Source organism: Hemitrygon akajei, chromosome 1 (genome assembly GCF_048418815.1).
Source record: "Hemitrygon akajei chromosome 1, sHemAka1.3, whole genome shotgun sequence".
Classification (NCBI taxonomy): domain Eukaryota; kingdom Metazoa; phylum Chordata; class Chondrichthyes; order Myliobatiformes; family Dasyatidae; genus Hemitrygon; species Hemitrygon akajei.
This window is the reverse complement of record NC_133124.1, coordinates 4,776,585-4,792,374: the sequence shown is the minus strand read 5'-3', so window position 1 is coordinate 4,792,374 and position 15,790 is coordinate 4,776,585. Positions and strand designations below refer to the sequence as shown.

Sequence of the window (15,790 nt, the reverse complement as noted above, 5' to 3'; positions counted from 1 at the left end):
AAGCACATGATGTTGAATTTATAATCAATTATAGGTTTAATTAAAAAAATCAGACTGCACATCAATTGTCCATAATGCATTGATTGAGTACAGAGAATCACAGCTAAATCATAACCCTATTTCTATGATTTCTGCATAAGTTTTTCTTTTTACAGAAGAATCATTTATTAATATTTCATTTAAAATGTTCCAGTCTAAACAATGCAAATATAAACAACTTAAAAATGTGAGCAATACACATAAACTCCAGGTCTGGCAGCCTCTATGGTGAAAAAGTTGTCCTGTCCAAGACCGGAAGAAGCTGCAGAAGATCGTGAACATAGCCCAGCACATCACACAAACCAATCTTCCATCCTTGGACTCACTTTACACCGCACACTGTCGGAGCAGTGCTGCCAGGATAATCAAGGACATGATCCAACCAGCCAACACACTTTTTGTCCCTGTTCCCTTGGGGAGAAGGTTCAGGAGGTTGAAGATTCGTACGGCCAGATTTGGGAACAGCTTCTTTCCAACTGTGATAAGACTGCTGAACAGATCCTGGGCCGTACCTTACAAATATCTGGACCTGACTTGCACTACCTTACTTTCTCTTTTCTATTTTATAATTACTATTTATAATTTAAATTTTTATTATATTTACTTTGATTTGTACTTCAGGGAGCGTGAAGCGCAGAATCAAATATCGCTGTGATGATTGTACGCTCTAGTATCAATTGTTTGGTGACAATAAAGTAAACAATCTTATGAAAGGTCTCAGCCCAAAACATTGTTAATAGTTATGTTGCCTGACCTGCTGAGTTCCTCCAGCATTTTGTGAGTGTTCCTCAGGTTTATTATCACCATCTTTATGACATGCAATAATAAACATAAGAGATTCTGCAGATGCAGGAAATCCAGAGTAACACACACAAAATGCTGGAGGAATTGAGAAGGTCAGGCAGCATCTATAGAGAGGAATTAACAATGTTTTGGGCCAAAGCCCTTCATCAGTACATAATTTTAAAGTGTGACTTATATTTTGATAGACCACATTCAGAGACAACACAGAAAATGGAATAGTTATTGCCTGAACTATTTCTCCCTTTGTAATATCAGAAATAAAAGAATTTTTTCCAGACAATGTGCATTGTTACTTTGGCATTTTTGCCAGGAAACTCAATTCTAGTTAGTAGCAGCGCTGGTGTGCACCATACTGCTCCTGAGGAGTATTCAGGTGAGAAAGCTACAAAGGTTAAGTACAGAACTTTGATCCAGTTGATTGTCGCATCCACCGCACTGCAAGGTCAGGGATACATTCCCATGATCAGTTCATGCCACACCCCAGCATAAACTATGTGCATTCACATTGGAGACAGACACCTCTGAAGCTAAATGCTCAATCATTCTGCCTTATTCGAAATTCCCAGGGTATCGCTGAAATCAAGATAAAGGTGAAATAGTCCATGATTACCTCGTGCAGTGTCTCCACTTTCTAAGAAGTTTGTAAAGATTCAGCATGACATCTAAAACTTCTACAGATGTGAGTGGTTGCATCAGGAGCTGGTACAGAAACACCAATGTCCTTAAATGGAAAGTCGTACAAAGAGTTGTGGATATAGCCCAGTCTATCACAGGTAAAGCCCAGCCCACGTTTGAGTACATCTACACAGAATGCTGGCATAGGAAGGAACAGGAGCCTCAGGTCCCCTCAACCATCAGGGGATAACTTCACTTCACTTCATTTTCCCCAATCACTGAACTGTTTCCACAACCTATGGACTCTTCAGCTCATCTTCTTGATCTTGCTTATAATAATTGTTTTGCATGTTTTTTCCTGTTGTTTCCTTGAGTTTACTGTGAAAGGCCACAGGAAAATGAATCTCAGCATTGTATAAGGTGACATTTATGAACTTTGATAATAAATTTTTTAGACTTGGAACTTTGACAAAATCCTTGTTAGACTCAGAACAGAAAGATCTGAACTGTCAGTCTAACTGTCATCACACCAATAGCTGATTGTGTCATCTATGTAAGTTCAAAGTAAATTTATTATCAAAGTACATATATGTCACCATATACAACCCCGAGATTCATTTTCTTGCAGGCATTCACAATAAATCCAAAAATCCCAATAGAATGAATGAATAATCACACCCAGCGGGATGGGCAACCAATGTGCAAAATAAACAAACTGTACAAATAACAGTAATAAATAAGGAATAAATACTGAGAAGACTCCTTGAAAGTGAGTCCACAGGTTGTGGGAGTAAGCTCAGTTTCGGGCTGAGTGAAGTTATCCCAGGAGTCTGATGTTGAGGTGTAATAACTGTTCCTGAACCTGGTGTTGTGGGTGCTGAAGCTTCTTCCCGATGGGAACAGCAAGGAGAGAGCACTGGCAGTGATGTTCCTGATAACCTTAACATCTATTTGCCTACAGGTGAGGAAATCACTCAAAATGCCAACAATTTATATTCGCTCCCAATCAGATCAAATTGAGGAAGCAGTTATCCAATCAGTTCAGTGAGACTGGAGTCACATGATGGCCAGATTAAATTAGGCTTGGTAGATCACATTCCCTAAAGGACATTAGTCAATCAGAAACTCTAGAGATTCTGCAACTGCTGGAAATCCAGAGAATCTCAGCAACACACACAAAATGCTGGAGGAACTCAGCAGGTCAGGCACCATCCATGGAAATGAATAAACAGTCAACATTGTGGGCCGATATTGTTAACCAAGAGCTGATGAAGTCCTAGATGGGTCAAATGGTCTGTCTCTGTGCTGTAATGCTCTATGACTCTCTAACACAAAAAGTTCTGCAGATGCTGGAAATCCAGAGTAACGTATGAAAAATGCTGGATGAACTCTGCAGGACAGGCAACGTCTATGGAGAGGATTAGACAGTCTATATCTTGGCCCAAAACATCGACAGCCTATTCTCTATGGTTGCTGTCTGACCCGGGTTCCTCGAGCAGTTTGTAGGTGTTATTCAACCAGACAGGTTTCTAAGACAAGTCAGTAGTTTCACATTATCAAGACCAGCTTTAATTCTGGATTTCTTTAATTACTTGGGTTTAAATTTCCCTGGATATTTTAACAAGACATGGTCTCACAACTTGTCCATTTTATGACTGTACCGATGTGGTTTTGATAATTATCCTGACAAAAAGGAGAGTTGTTATCTGTCAGTGGATAAAACACCGGGGACACCTCTTTTTCCCTTATTAGGGAGAGAGAGAGAGAGCCTGTGGTATGTCAAATTACTGGGTGAACGAGCAGTGTTTGGGGTACTGCAAATCTGTGTCTATACTGATGCTTTGCTGCACGCTTGAGTGCTCGGTTGGGGGGGGGTGCCAATGCTTTTTCGCTGGTGGGGGTGAGTGGTCATTTCTTTACTGCTGCTTATTCATGGGAGGGGGAGCTGGGGTGGGCTTTGGGGTTCTAACATTTAATTGTCATTCATTCTTTGGGGCACTCCTCTGTTTTTGTGGATGTTTGCGAAGAAAAAGAATTTCAGGATGTATATTGTTCACATTTCTCTGACATTAAGTGTACCTATTGACACATTAAAATTTCCTTAGTTATGTAATATGCTTAAAATTACATTCATCTGCAAAACAGATCATGGCAGCAAATCTAATCTATTGCACATTTTCGCATTGGCTGGCCCAAGAATACTTTGTTTACAAGTTGAATCTTGCCCCACATATACAAAACACATCGAGTGTGTCAATGGGAACTGGCTTTTTTACCATTTTCAAATCTACAGCCTGTGGAGTCCTTGCTTAGACCACAGTTCCTAAATTTTAGTTGCCTCAAACTTGGAAAAAGGCTGCATCCATTCACATTTAAAAATCAGACACTTTAAAAGTTATTAATACATATTTTGAAAGGTTTGAATAGTGCGGGTGTGGAGAGGATGTTTCCAATAGTGGGGGTCTAGAACCAGAGAGCACTGCCTCAGAATAGAGGGACACTCATTTAGAACAGAGATAAGGAGGAATTTCTTTAGCCAGAGGGTGGTGAATATGTGGAATTCATTGCCACAGACAGCTGTGGAGGCCAAGTCATGGGGTATATTTAGAACGGCGGGTGATAGGTTCTTAATTAGTCAGAGCATCAAAAGGTTACAAAGAGTAGTCAGGAGAATGGGTTGAGAGGGATAACAAATAATAAATCTAAAATTCCCAACCTGGGGTCCACAGACCATTTGGTTAATGGTCGGGGTCCTTGGCATTAAAAAGGATGGGAACCCTTGTAATAAATCAATCATGATGGAATGGCAGAGCAGACTTGATGGGTTGAGTGTGCTCTAATTGTGTTCCTTTGTCTTATGGTCTTATTTTAAGAAGAAAGTAGGGAAGATGTCGTGAAACCTTCTTCAGTGGTTAAACCTTTGCATTTTTGTGCCATTTAATACAAAAATAAAAACACATACATAATTTTCCCTTACACTTAAAATTACTGTGCAATCCAAGATGCATACAAATACTTCCTTTTTAAGTTTTAAAAAAACATGGTGACAGGACAAGAGCAGAATGTAACTATGTTAATCCAGCAATTTGTCCCCATTTTACTTATTGTCCATTTACTTCTCTCGGGATCATGCCAACACATTTCAAAGACGCACCAAGTGCAGAGATAGCTGAACAGCTAAAATTTTCAAAAATGTAGAGTTTACATCAAATTTCAGTGTAAAATTCTTCTACTACTAACCTGTGTATGTGCATCATTGATCCGTAACAGATTTAGGTGCTGGAAATCTTGAGCAACACACACACACACACACACACAAAGTGCTGAAGGAACTCAGCAAGTCAGGCAGCATCTGTGAAGGGGAATAAACAGTCAATGCTTCAGTTTGATGAAGATTCTCGGCTTGAAACATCAACTATTCATTTCCTTTCATAGATGCTGTCTGACTTGCTAAGTTTGTGTGTGTGCGTGTGTGTGCGCGCGCATGCGCGCACTTTGGTTAATAAAGCATATTTATATCTCAAATTTAAAATTAATAGCTCACTGAGCATGAAGGTTAGTTTGAGGAAGAAATATTACATTTCAACAAATCTTTGCACGTACCAAATATTCATAACTACATTCCATACCAAACTGCCTCTACCTTTTAAGGACAGGCTTCCCAACTAGTAGTAATTGTAGTAGGCATCTGTTAGTCTCATGAGACCATGGATTTGCCCCTTGGAAGGTTTCCAGGGCACAGGTTGTATGGGAGACCAGCAGTTGCCCAAGCTGCAAGCCTTCCCCTCTCCACACCACCGATGTTGTCCAAGGGAAGGGCACTAGGACCCAAGCAGCTTGGCACCGGTGTCATCGCAGAGCAATGTGTAGTTAAGTGCCTTGCTCAAGGACACAAACATGCTGCCTCAGCTGAGGCTCGAACCAGTGACCTTTAGATTACTATCCACTAGGCCACGCGCCAACACTTCCCAATTAACTTGACATTTCCCTATCAAGCCCATTCTTTCCCCTTAATACCCTGCAAATTTCACCCCTTAACCTTCCAGAAGACCACAACCATGGTATTTGTACTTGTGACTTTGGAAGATTAGGTGGTGGGGGTGGTGCTGAGGGAAGGAAACTAAGATATACACTCAGTAGCCATTTTATTAGGTACACCTGTATAGCTGCTCGTTAATGGAAATAACTAACCTGCCAACCGTGTGGCAGCAACTCAATACATAAAAGCATGCAGATATGGTCAAGAGGTTCAGACCAAACAACAGAATGGGGAAGAGATGTGATCCAAGTTGCTCTGACCGTGGAGTGATTCTTGATGCCAGATAGGGAGATTTTAGTATCTCAGAAACTGCTGATCTTCTGGGATCTTCACACACAACAGCCTCTAGAGCAGGGGTCCCAACCCTTTTTACGCCATGGACTCCTACCAGTAACTGTGAACAACAGACTAGGAGCCCCTGTTCTTGGGTTTAGAGGATGGTGCAAAAACAAAACCAAGACGCGGTTCTGTGGGTGAAAATGCCTTCTTAATGAGAAAGGTCAGAGGAGAGTGGCCAGACTGGTTCAAGCTGACAGGAAGGTGACTGTAACTCAAACAATTACGGAGAAGAGCATCTCTGGATACACAACACGTTGAACCGTGAAGTGGACAGGCTACAGTAACAGAAGATCACTCTGGGTTCCACACCTATCAAAATGGCCATTGAGTGTAGATGTAAGCACAAATAACAATACTTCAATAAGACAATATGATGCATGAACATCTTGAAAATTTTGCACAAGTGGGTTTCACTGCATGTGAATTAATATATTCTCAGCTACGTAAACTTCGTTACACTTACACAGCAGTACACTTTGCATTCATAGTGCTACATTTCCTGAGGGTGGATGTCCAGATGACCATTGACAGAAGGTGCAATCTAGAAGAAACTCTTCAACTTCTCCTAAGTTTCAATAAAAAGTTCAGCCGCTTTGGCAAGAAGTACAACAAGGCAGCAAAAACCATTGTCATGGTTGTGCAAAAGTTGCTAAAAATTTATATTTTCTGAAATCCTGTTGTCCTCCTCATAGGATGTATCACTCTGTTTTAATGGGATAATTTCTGGAATCTCGGCACAAGTTAATCCATTAGAGTCCTTTAGTCTTTGATACGAATACTCGCCATGGAATCCAGAGCAAACATTTCTTTGGCAAACCAGGAAAAGATTTCCTGCTACACTCAGTAAGAGCAAGACGAGAAGGGTGATTGATACAATCAGCCAAGTTTCCCTATTCGAGATAGAAAGAGACAACATGGTTTCCATTACTATACTTAGCTCATTATTATTTCTATATTGTAAAGCAGAACAAGCAATTTTAAAATGCAAAATTTTCAAACCAATCTTTCAGATGTGTTTTCAAACAGCAAAGGACAAAACTATTCTTATGCTATGTGATCCCTACCGTTAACCGAGGGGTCTGTGGACCCCAGGATGGGAACCCCTGCTCATCTGTTACAGTTTTCATTACAAAGAGGGCCATTTCAACTCTTGAGCTCATCTCTGCTGCTACACTTGATCTAAGTAGCTCATGATTTCCCTATAGTTTAACGATGACTCACTCACTCTGCAGTAAGAACACGGCATTCATAGTAGCAGAATTGAGTCATTTGACCCATTGAGCCTGCCCAATCGTGGCTGATTTATTATGCCTCTCAGCCCCATTCTCCTGCATTTTCTCCAGAATCTTTAACACCCTAACTAACCAAGAATCCATCAACCTCCACTTTAACTACACCCAATAACTCGGCCTCCACAACTGTCTGTGGCAAAGAATTCTACAGATTCACTACCCTCAGGCTAAAGAAATTCCTTTTTTCCATTTAGAACAGAGATGAGGAATTTCTTTAGCCAGAGAGTGAAAGACCTGGTCAAGTGGACAGTATTTAAATTTTGGACTTGGGTAAGTGTGATGTCTAAGCAGCAGATTCTGTGAAGGCCTCAAATACCATTAACCAGGGGTTCCATGGGTCCCAGGTTGGGAACTCCTGAACTAAGGGAGGAACTGATCCCACTTCAAAACTACACACTTCACCCACTTGAAAAGATGAGAATGTTGAGAGTTAAAAAGACAATGAATGTATTAACATGGTGAGATACATGAAGTTATGGTAAATGTCAATCAACAATTGCACATAGACAGAAAAGTGACTTATACAAACCCTTTGAATAAATGTGAATCTTCTTCAAAGCCATGTTGGTATTTCCAGAGTTTAGATGTCTGTGAAGCTAGACACTGATGCACTGTAACATACAGGAAAAAGATAACTTGAATATTTAGGCTGGTTTTTCAAAGGGTCAAATGATAGACACAAAACACTGCAATGCTTCCACATATTCAGATGAAATATATTCACTATTGTAAAGTGCTGTTGGATATTTTAAGAAACTGAAATATGTCACCAATGGTTCAGTTCAATACCAGATAATCTATAATATACCACCTGAAATTCTTACTCTCTGTAGACATCCTCCAAATAGAAAAAACCCCAAAGAATGAATATCAGAATCATCAGAACCCTAAAGCCTCCCCCGCATAAGCAGCAGCAAAAACCCTGACTCTCCCTCCCCACACTTACTCCAGCAAAAGCACTGACACACTGCAAGCAACAGCAAAGGCCCCAAAGAGACTTTCATCTAGAGTGCATGAAAATCTACAGTCCATTCCAACACTTCAGTATCTCCGACAGGCTCTCTCTCTCTCTCTCTCTCACTCTCTCTCTCTCTCTCTCTCTCTCTCTCACTCTCTCTCTCTCTCTCTCTCTCTCTCTCTCACTCTCTCTCTCTCGGGAGAGAGAAATTGAGCTGGCAACAAGGGAGCAGGATACCAGCAGCTCTCTGTTTCGATGATCCTTCGAATTGTATAGGAGCAGAATTAAGTACTTTGGTCCATCGAGTTTGCTCTGCCATTCCATCATGGTTGATTCATTATCTCTTAACAACACCATCTCCTGCCTTCTCTCTAACCTTTGATGCCCTGATTAATCAAGAACCTATCAACTTCCACATTAAATATACTCAATGACCTGGTCTTCACAGCTGTCTGTGGCAACAAATTCCACAAATTCATCACCCTCTAGATAAAGAAATTCCTCATCATCTCTGTTCTAAAGCAACATCTTTCTGGTTCTAGACTCCTATTCCATTGGAAACATCTTCTCCATGTCCACTTTATCTAGGTCCTCCAATATTTGATAGGTTTCAATGAGCTCCCCCCTCATTTTTCTAAATTCCAGCGAATACAGGTCCAGAATCACCAACTGCTCCTCATATGTTAACCCTTTCATTCCTGTAATCATTCTCATCAACCTCCGCTGGACCCTTTCCAAAGCCAGCTCTCAAAATCCAGCACATCCTTTCTTAGATAAGGTGCCCAAAATTCTTCACACCAATTGAAGTGTGTCTGACTAGTGTCTTAGAAAGCCTCAGCATTACATCTTTGCTTTTATATTTTAGTCCTCTCAAAATGAATGCTAATATTGCATTTGCCTTCCTCACCACAGACTCAACCTGCAAGTTAACTTTTATGGAATCCCAAGTCTCTTTGCACTTTGGATTTCTCAATTTTCTCCCCATTTAGAAAATAATCTACGTCTTTATTCCTTCTACCAAAGTGCATGAACACACACTTAACTACACTGTATTCCGTCTGCCCATTCTCCCAATCTGTCTGTCCTTCTGCGGCCTCTTTACTTCCTTAAAACTACCTGCCCCTCCACCCATCTTCATATCGTCTGCAAACTTTGCAAAAACGCCATCAATTACATCATCTAAATCATAGAATATAGAATAGTACAGCACAATACAGGCCCTTCGGTCCACAATGTTGTGCTGACCCTTAAACCCTGCCTCCCATATAACCCCCCACCTTAAATTCCTCCATATACCTGTCTAGTAGTCTCTTAAATTTCACTAGCGTATCTGCCTCCACCATTGACTCAGGCAATGCATTCCATGCACCAACCACTCTCTGAGTGAAAAACCTTCCTCTAATATCCCCCTTGAACTTCCCACCCCTTACCTTAAAGCCATGTCCTCTTGTATTGAGCAGTAGTGCCCTGGGGAAGAGGCGCTGGCTGTCCACTCTGTTTATTCCTCTTAATATCTTGTATACCTCTATCATGTCTCCTCTCATCCTCCTTCTCTCCAGAGAGTAAAGGCCTAGCTCCCTTAATCTCTGATCATAATGCACACTCTCTAAACCAGGCAGCATCCTGGTAAATCTCCTCTGTACCCTTTCCAATGCTTCCACATCCTTCCTATAGTGAGGCAACCAGAACTGGACACAGTACTCCAAATGTGGCCCAACCAGAGTTTTATAGAGCTGCATCATTACCCCACGGCTCTTAAACTCTATTCCTCAACTTATGAAAGCTAACATTCCGTAAGCTTTCCTAACTACCCTATCTACCTGTGAGGCAACTTACAGGGATCTGTGGACATGCACCCCCAGATCCCTCTGCTCCTCCACACTACCAAATATCCTGTCATTTACTTTGTACTCTGCCTTGGAGTTTGTCCTTCCAAAGTGTACCACCTCACACTTCTCCGGGTTGAACTCCATCTGCCACTTCTCAGCCCACTTCTGCATCCTATCAATGTCTCTCTGCAATTTTTGACAATCCTCTACACTATCTACAACACCACCAACCTTTGTGTCATCTGCAAATTTGCCAACTCTCCCTTCTACCCCCATATCCAGGTCGTTAATAAAAATCACGAAAAGTAGAGGTCCCAGAACTGATCCTCGTGGGACACCACTAGTCACAACCTTCCAATCTGAATGTACTCCCTCGACCACGACCCTCTGCTTTCTGCAGGTAAACCAATTCTGAATCCACCTGGCCAAACTTCCCTGGATCCCATGCCTTCTGACTTTCTGAATAAGCCTACCATGTGGAACCTTGTCAAATGCCTTACTAAAATCCATGTAGATCACATCCACTGCACTACCCTCATCTATATGCCTGGTCACCTCCTCAAAGAACTCTATCTGGCTTGTTAGACATGATCTACTCATCACAAAGCCATGCTGACTGTCCCTGATCAGACCATGATTCTCTAAATGCCCACAGATCCTATCTCTAAGAATCTTTTCCACAGCTTTCCCACCACAGATGTAAGGCTCACTGGTCTATAATTACCCGGACCATCCCTACTACTTTTTTTGAACAAGGGGACAACTTTAATCCTCCGGTACCATTCCTGTGGACAACGAGGACATAAAAATCCTAGCCAGAGGCTCAGCAATCTCTTCCCTCGCCTCGTGAAGCAGCCTGGGGAATATTCCATCAGGCCCTGGGGACTTATCCGTCCTAATGTATTTTAACAACTTCCAGCACCTCCTCTCCCTTAATATCAACATGCTCCAGAACATCAACCTCACTCATATTGTCCTCACTGTCATCAAGTTCCCTCTCAGTGGTGAATACTGAAGAGAAGTATTCATTGAGGACCTCGCTCACTTCCACAGTCTCCAGGCACATCTTCCCACTTTTATCTTTAATCGGTCTTACCTTCACTCCTGTCATCCTTTTGTTCTTCACATAATTGAAAAATGCCTTGGGGTTTTCCCTTTACCCTACTCACCAAGGCCTTCTCATGCCCCCTTCTTGCTCTCCTCAGCCCCTTCTTAAGCTCCTTTCTTGCTACCCTATATTCCTCAACAGACCCATCTGATCCTTGCTTTCTAAACCTCATGTATGCTGCCTTCTTTCACCTCACTTGTCACCCATGGTTCCTTCACCCTACCATTCTTCATCTTCCTCACTGGGACAAATTTACCCCTAACATCCTGCAAGAGATCCCTAAACATCAACCACATGTCCATAGTACATTTCCCTGCAAAAACATCATCCCAATTCACACCTGCAAGTTCTAGCCTTATAGCCTCATAATTTGCCCTTCCCCAATTAGAAATTTTCCTGTCCTCTCACTGGCTGCTTTGACATATAACGTCAAAAGAATTGGTCCCAACACAGACCCCTGTGGCACACAGCCAACTGCCAGAACCTTTCTTGCCTCACATGCAGCACCTTGTCAAAAGCCTTCTGAAAACAACACCCACTGAGGAAATAACAAACAGGATAGACAAAGGAGAATCAAAGAACTCCGACAGATCGACCAGGCAAGACTTCCCCTTCAGGAAACCATGCTGACTACAGCCTAAACACAAACAAAAGAAAATCTGCAGATGCTGGAAATTCAGAGCAACACACACAAAATGCTGGAGGAACTCAGCAGGTCAGGAAGCATCTATGCAAGAGTACTGTTGACTTTTTGGGACGAAACGTCGACTGTACTCTTTCCCATAGATGCTGCCTGGCCTGCTGAGTTCCTCCAGCATTTTGCGTGTGTTGCTCTGACTATGGCCTATTTTATCATGAGCCTCCAAGAACTCTGAAATCACATCCTTAACGATCGACACCAACATCTTCCCAACCTGAAGTGAGGCTAACTGGCTTTTAATTTCCTTGCTTCTGCTTCCCTTCCCTTCTTAAAGATTGGAGTGACATTTATAATTTCCCAGTTGTCCAGAACCATTCCAGAATCTAGTGATCATTATTAATACCTCCACAATTTCCTGCACGCTATGTGCACCACACCCTCTTTATTACTGAGCTAACATGACAGAACCTCCTATCTAAAGCCGTTGTCGGATCACTGATACTGCCTCTAGATAATGCAAAATAGAACATTAAAAATGTGGCTTTGCAAACATTATTTAAATGAAAGCAAATTGTCTTTGCGAAGGTTATCTAAATCCAAACAACAGCATGATCAGTTAAGGGACAAATGTTTTGGTGATACACTATAGCAATGCTGATTGGAGTAACACTGTATGGAATACCTCTGTACAAGTCGTCACTGAAGTCAGAATCATGGGTGGCATTACAGCTACCAGTCACTGGATGGCAGGGGCACATACTTGGGCAGTGGCAGGACTGCTGGCAATTTAGTCCGTACCACCCTCGGGGGCATTCTGCAAGAAACAAAGCAGAATAGTTTAGATTATGTCAAAGTATTTACTTACAAAATCATTTTCCCACTTCTCTATACCGAAAATTACCTGTTAGTAAAGTTTACTATTGTAATAATGAAAACATAGAAAATTACAGCACAGCATTGGCCCTTTGGCCCAGATGCTATGCTAACCTTTTAACCTACTCTACGATTAATCTACCCCTTCCTTCCTACTAATCTACCCCTTCCATTTCTCTATCATCTATGTACTTATCCAAGAGTTTCTTAAATGTCCCTAATGTATTTGTCTCTACCAACCCTGGGAGGCTGCTCCAACGCACCCACACGTGTGTAATTAGAACACAGAACACTAAGCACAGTACAGGCCCTTCTGCCAACCATATTGTGCTGACCTTTTATTCTACTCTGAGATCAACCTAACCCTTCTCTCCCACAAAGCCTTCCACTTCCCTATCAACCATGTAAGATTCAAAATTAAGATGTGCGTTTCTGACAGGTCCGGGTTAAAGTCAAAGGACAAATGTGATTTAATTAAGTCTAGGGACAACTGTGATTTAATTATGTTTAGGGACAAATGTGATTTAATTATGTCTGGGTTAAAGTTTGTAAACAAGTGTGATCTAATTATGAATGCAGAAGCCTTGACAAAATTAACTGTTTGTGGAATCATTGAAGTCCTGAGATATGGACTATTGTTTTACAGAAATGTGTAAAAAAACAACTCCAAATATGGAATGGGATAAGACTATGTACCTCCCGAGTCAGGGAGGAGGGGTGGTAAGGAAGAAGGATAAAACCTGCTGTCCTGTAAGGTTCAGGGTTCCCTTCTCTGAGGGGGCCCAGCTCTGCAGAACTGTTAATAAACTTTGTTTCCTTGAATTTGTCTTGAAGCCATTATTCGGGAGCGTGGCTCGTTTCTGACAACTTGGGGGCTCGTCCGGGATCCACACTCCAGCCGTGAGGGGGGCAAGGAAGGACATCGGAGAAGGTGCACCCTGCCGAGTTCGGCAGTCCCTGATTCCTTGCTCGTCGCCCTGCGCGGCTTGAGCGAGTGATATCCGGCGGACTCAAGGAAACAAAGAGGGGTTGTCGAGGCAGTTGAGACAGTGAGCGATCGAGTAATTTCTGTGCACAGGACCCAGGTAAGAAATTGAATTCCTGTAGAGACGTAGTACACAAGAATCGTGGAACTGCGGGGTTCCTGCAGGTGATTTCTCCTGTAGAGACGTAGTACACGAGAATTGTGGAACTGCGGGGTTCCTGCAGGTGATTCTTCCTGTAGAGACGTAGTACACGAGAATTGTGGAATTGCGGGGTGCCTGCAGGTGAATTCCTGGGCGATCGCGGGAATACAGGTTCCGGAATTGGATAGGAGTGACCGAGCTAGGTGGGTCACATTCAAATTAAATTCCTGCAGAGACGTAGTGCACGAGAATTGTGGAATTACGGGGTGCCTGCGGGTGGATTGGAACCGAGCAAGTCCTCGAGATGGGGAATAAGGGGTCTAAGAGAGAAAAGGGTAAAGGAAATCCAGGCGCCAATGATGAAAAATACCCCGGGGTACCCCCTGATAGTCCGTTGGGACGGATGTTAGAAAATTGGGATTATGGGAGGCGAAAAGGGAAGTCAAAGAAAAAATGATACAGTACTGTGAATTCTGGTCCCGCCAGCCGATCCAAGGGTCGGCTGTGTGATGGCCTAAGTTCGGGTCTAGCGAGGATTGGGTACAACAAGCCCTTAATCTGTACGTGAATTCAAAACCTAACGTTAAACCCGAAGAAAGTGATTATGCCCTATGCTGGTTACCAACGACAAATAGTTATAAATTGAAAACGATAAATGAAGGGGGACAGAAAAAGAATACATGGGAGGTGCTCGACCACCTGCCGCCCCATATGTGCCCCCTACTGCTCCGCAAATCGAAGACCCTGAGACGGAGGTTGGCCAACAGCTGATTCGTGTTGAATTTGTATCGAAAGCATGGCCAGATATAAGAAAAAACTGGAAAAACTAGAAGATTGGAATACTAAACCCTTAAATGAACTACTTAGGGAGGCACAGAAAGTGTTTGTAAGAAGGGATGAAGAGAAACAAAAGAAGACGGCAAGGATAATGGTCCAGACAGTGCGACAAGTAACCGCAGATAGTAGAGAGAGAGAGACAGGGACCATGGTTGGATCGAGGTGGTAGCCAGGAGCAAGGAGGAGGGCTAAGGAAGGCTTTAAGATGTTTTCACTGCAACGAAGAGGGACACTTCAGGCGCGAGTGCCCCAGATACCGACAGGAAGTGCGCTCGTACGCTATGATGGAAGATGAAGACTAGGGAGGTCGGGGGTTCCACCCCTTGGGGATGAATTATCGGCAGGAACCCCTGGTAAATTTAAAAGTAGGTCCCCAAGGGTCAGATACAACCTTTATGGTAGATTCGGGTGCCGAAAGATCTAGCGTAATCCAGATACCTCCCGGCGCCCGAACCGGAACAAAGGTAATGGGAGTATCCGGTATTGGAGGCAAAATAATACAAGTACCTGTTATAGAAAACGTGAAAATTGAACATGAGGATAGGGTAACAGGACAGGACCTACTTTTGTTACCCTCTGCGAGATTCAACCTGCTCGGGCGGGATCTGCAAGTCAGGCTAGGCATCGGGACTGTGCCCAGGAACGGGAAGATAATGGTACAGCTGTTTGCCCTCAGGGAAGAAGACGATAGGAAAATAAGCCCGGAGGTATGGTACCAGGAAGGGAACCGGGGGGGTTTGAACGTCCCCCCTTGCAAATCTCACTATTACCTAACAGTTCGCCAGTACGGAGAAAACAGTACCCTATTTCAATGGAAGGAAGAAAAGGGCTGCAGCCGGTGATTGAAGGACTGATCACTGACGGACTACTGGAGGAATGTATTTCACCGTATAATACCCCAATACTCCCGGTGCGAAAGCCAGATGGGACTTATTGGATGGTACAAGACCTGCGGGGCCTAAATGCAGTAGTCCAAACCCGATACCCGGTAGTGCCCAACCCTTACACACTGATGAGTAAGATCTCCCCTGACCATGAATGGTTCAGTGTAATAGATCTAAAAGATGCCTTCTGGAGTTGCCCGCTAGAAGAGAGCAGTCGTGACATGTTTGCATTCGAATGGGAAAATCCTACGACGGGGCGGAAAAGACAACTCCGGTGGATGGTCCTGCCACAGGGGTTCACCGAATCACCTAACCTATTTGGGCAGGTCTTGGAGCAAGTACTAGCAGAATTCCAATGTGCTCCAGAGAGCCAACTGCTACAGTATGTGGACGATCTATTACTATC

General features: G+C 42.9%; 1 protein-coding gene across 1 annotated transcript in view; it reads right to left on the bottom strand.

The window, feature by feature from the left end:
* Positions 1–17: 17 nt before the first annotated feature.
* Positions 18–15,790, bottom strand: part of nagpa (N-acetylglucosamine-1-phosphodiester alpha-N-acetylglucosaminidase) — an 81,863-nt gene continuing 66,090 nt past the window's right edge. Inside the window, exons 9-11 of the mRNA XM_073023943.1 lie at positions 12,346–12,477; positions 7,658–7,739; positions 18–6,726 (exon numbers count right to left, since the gene is read on the bottom strand). Coding sequence (XP_072880044.1) covers positions 6,486–6,726; positions 7,658–7,739; positions 12,346–12,477 — 455 coding nt within the window. The 3' untranslated portion in view covers positions 18–6,485. The remainder of the gene's footprint in view (positions 6,727–7,657; positions 7,740–12,345; positions 12,478–15,790) is intronic.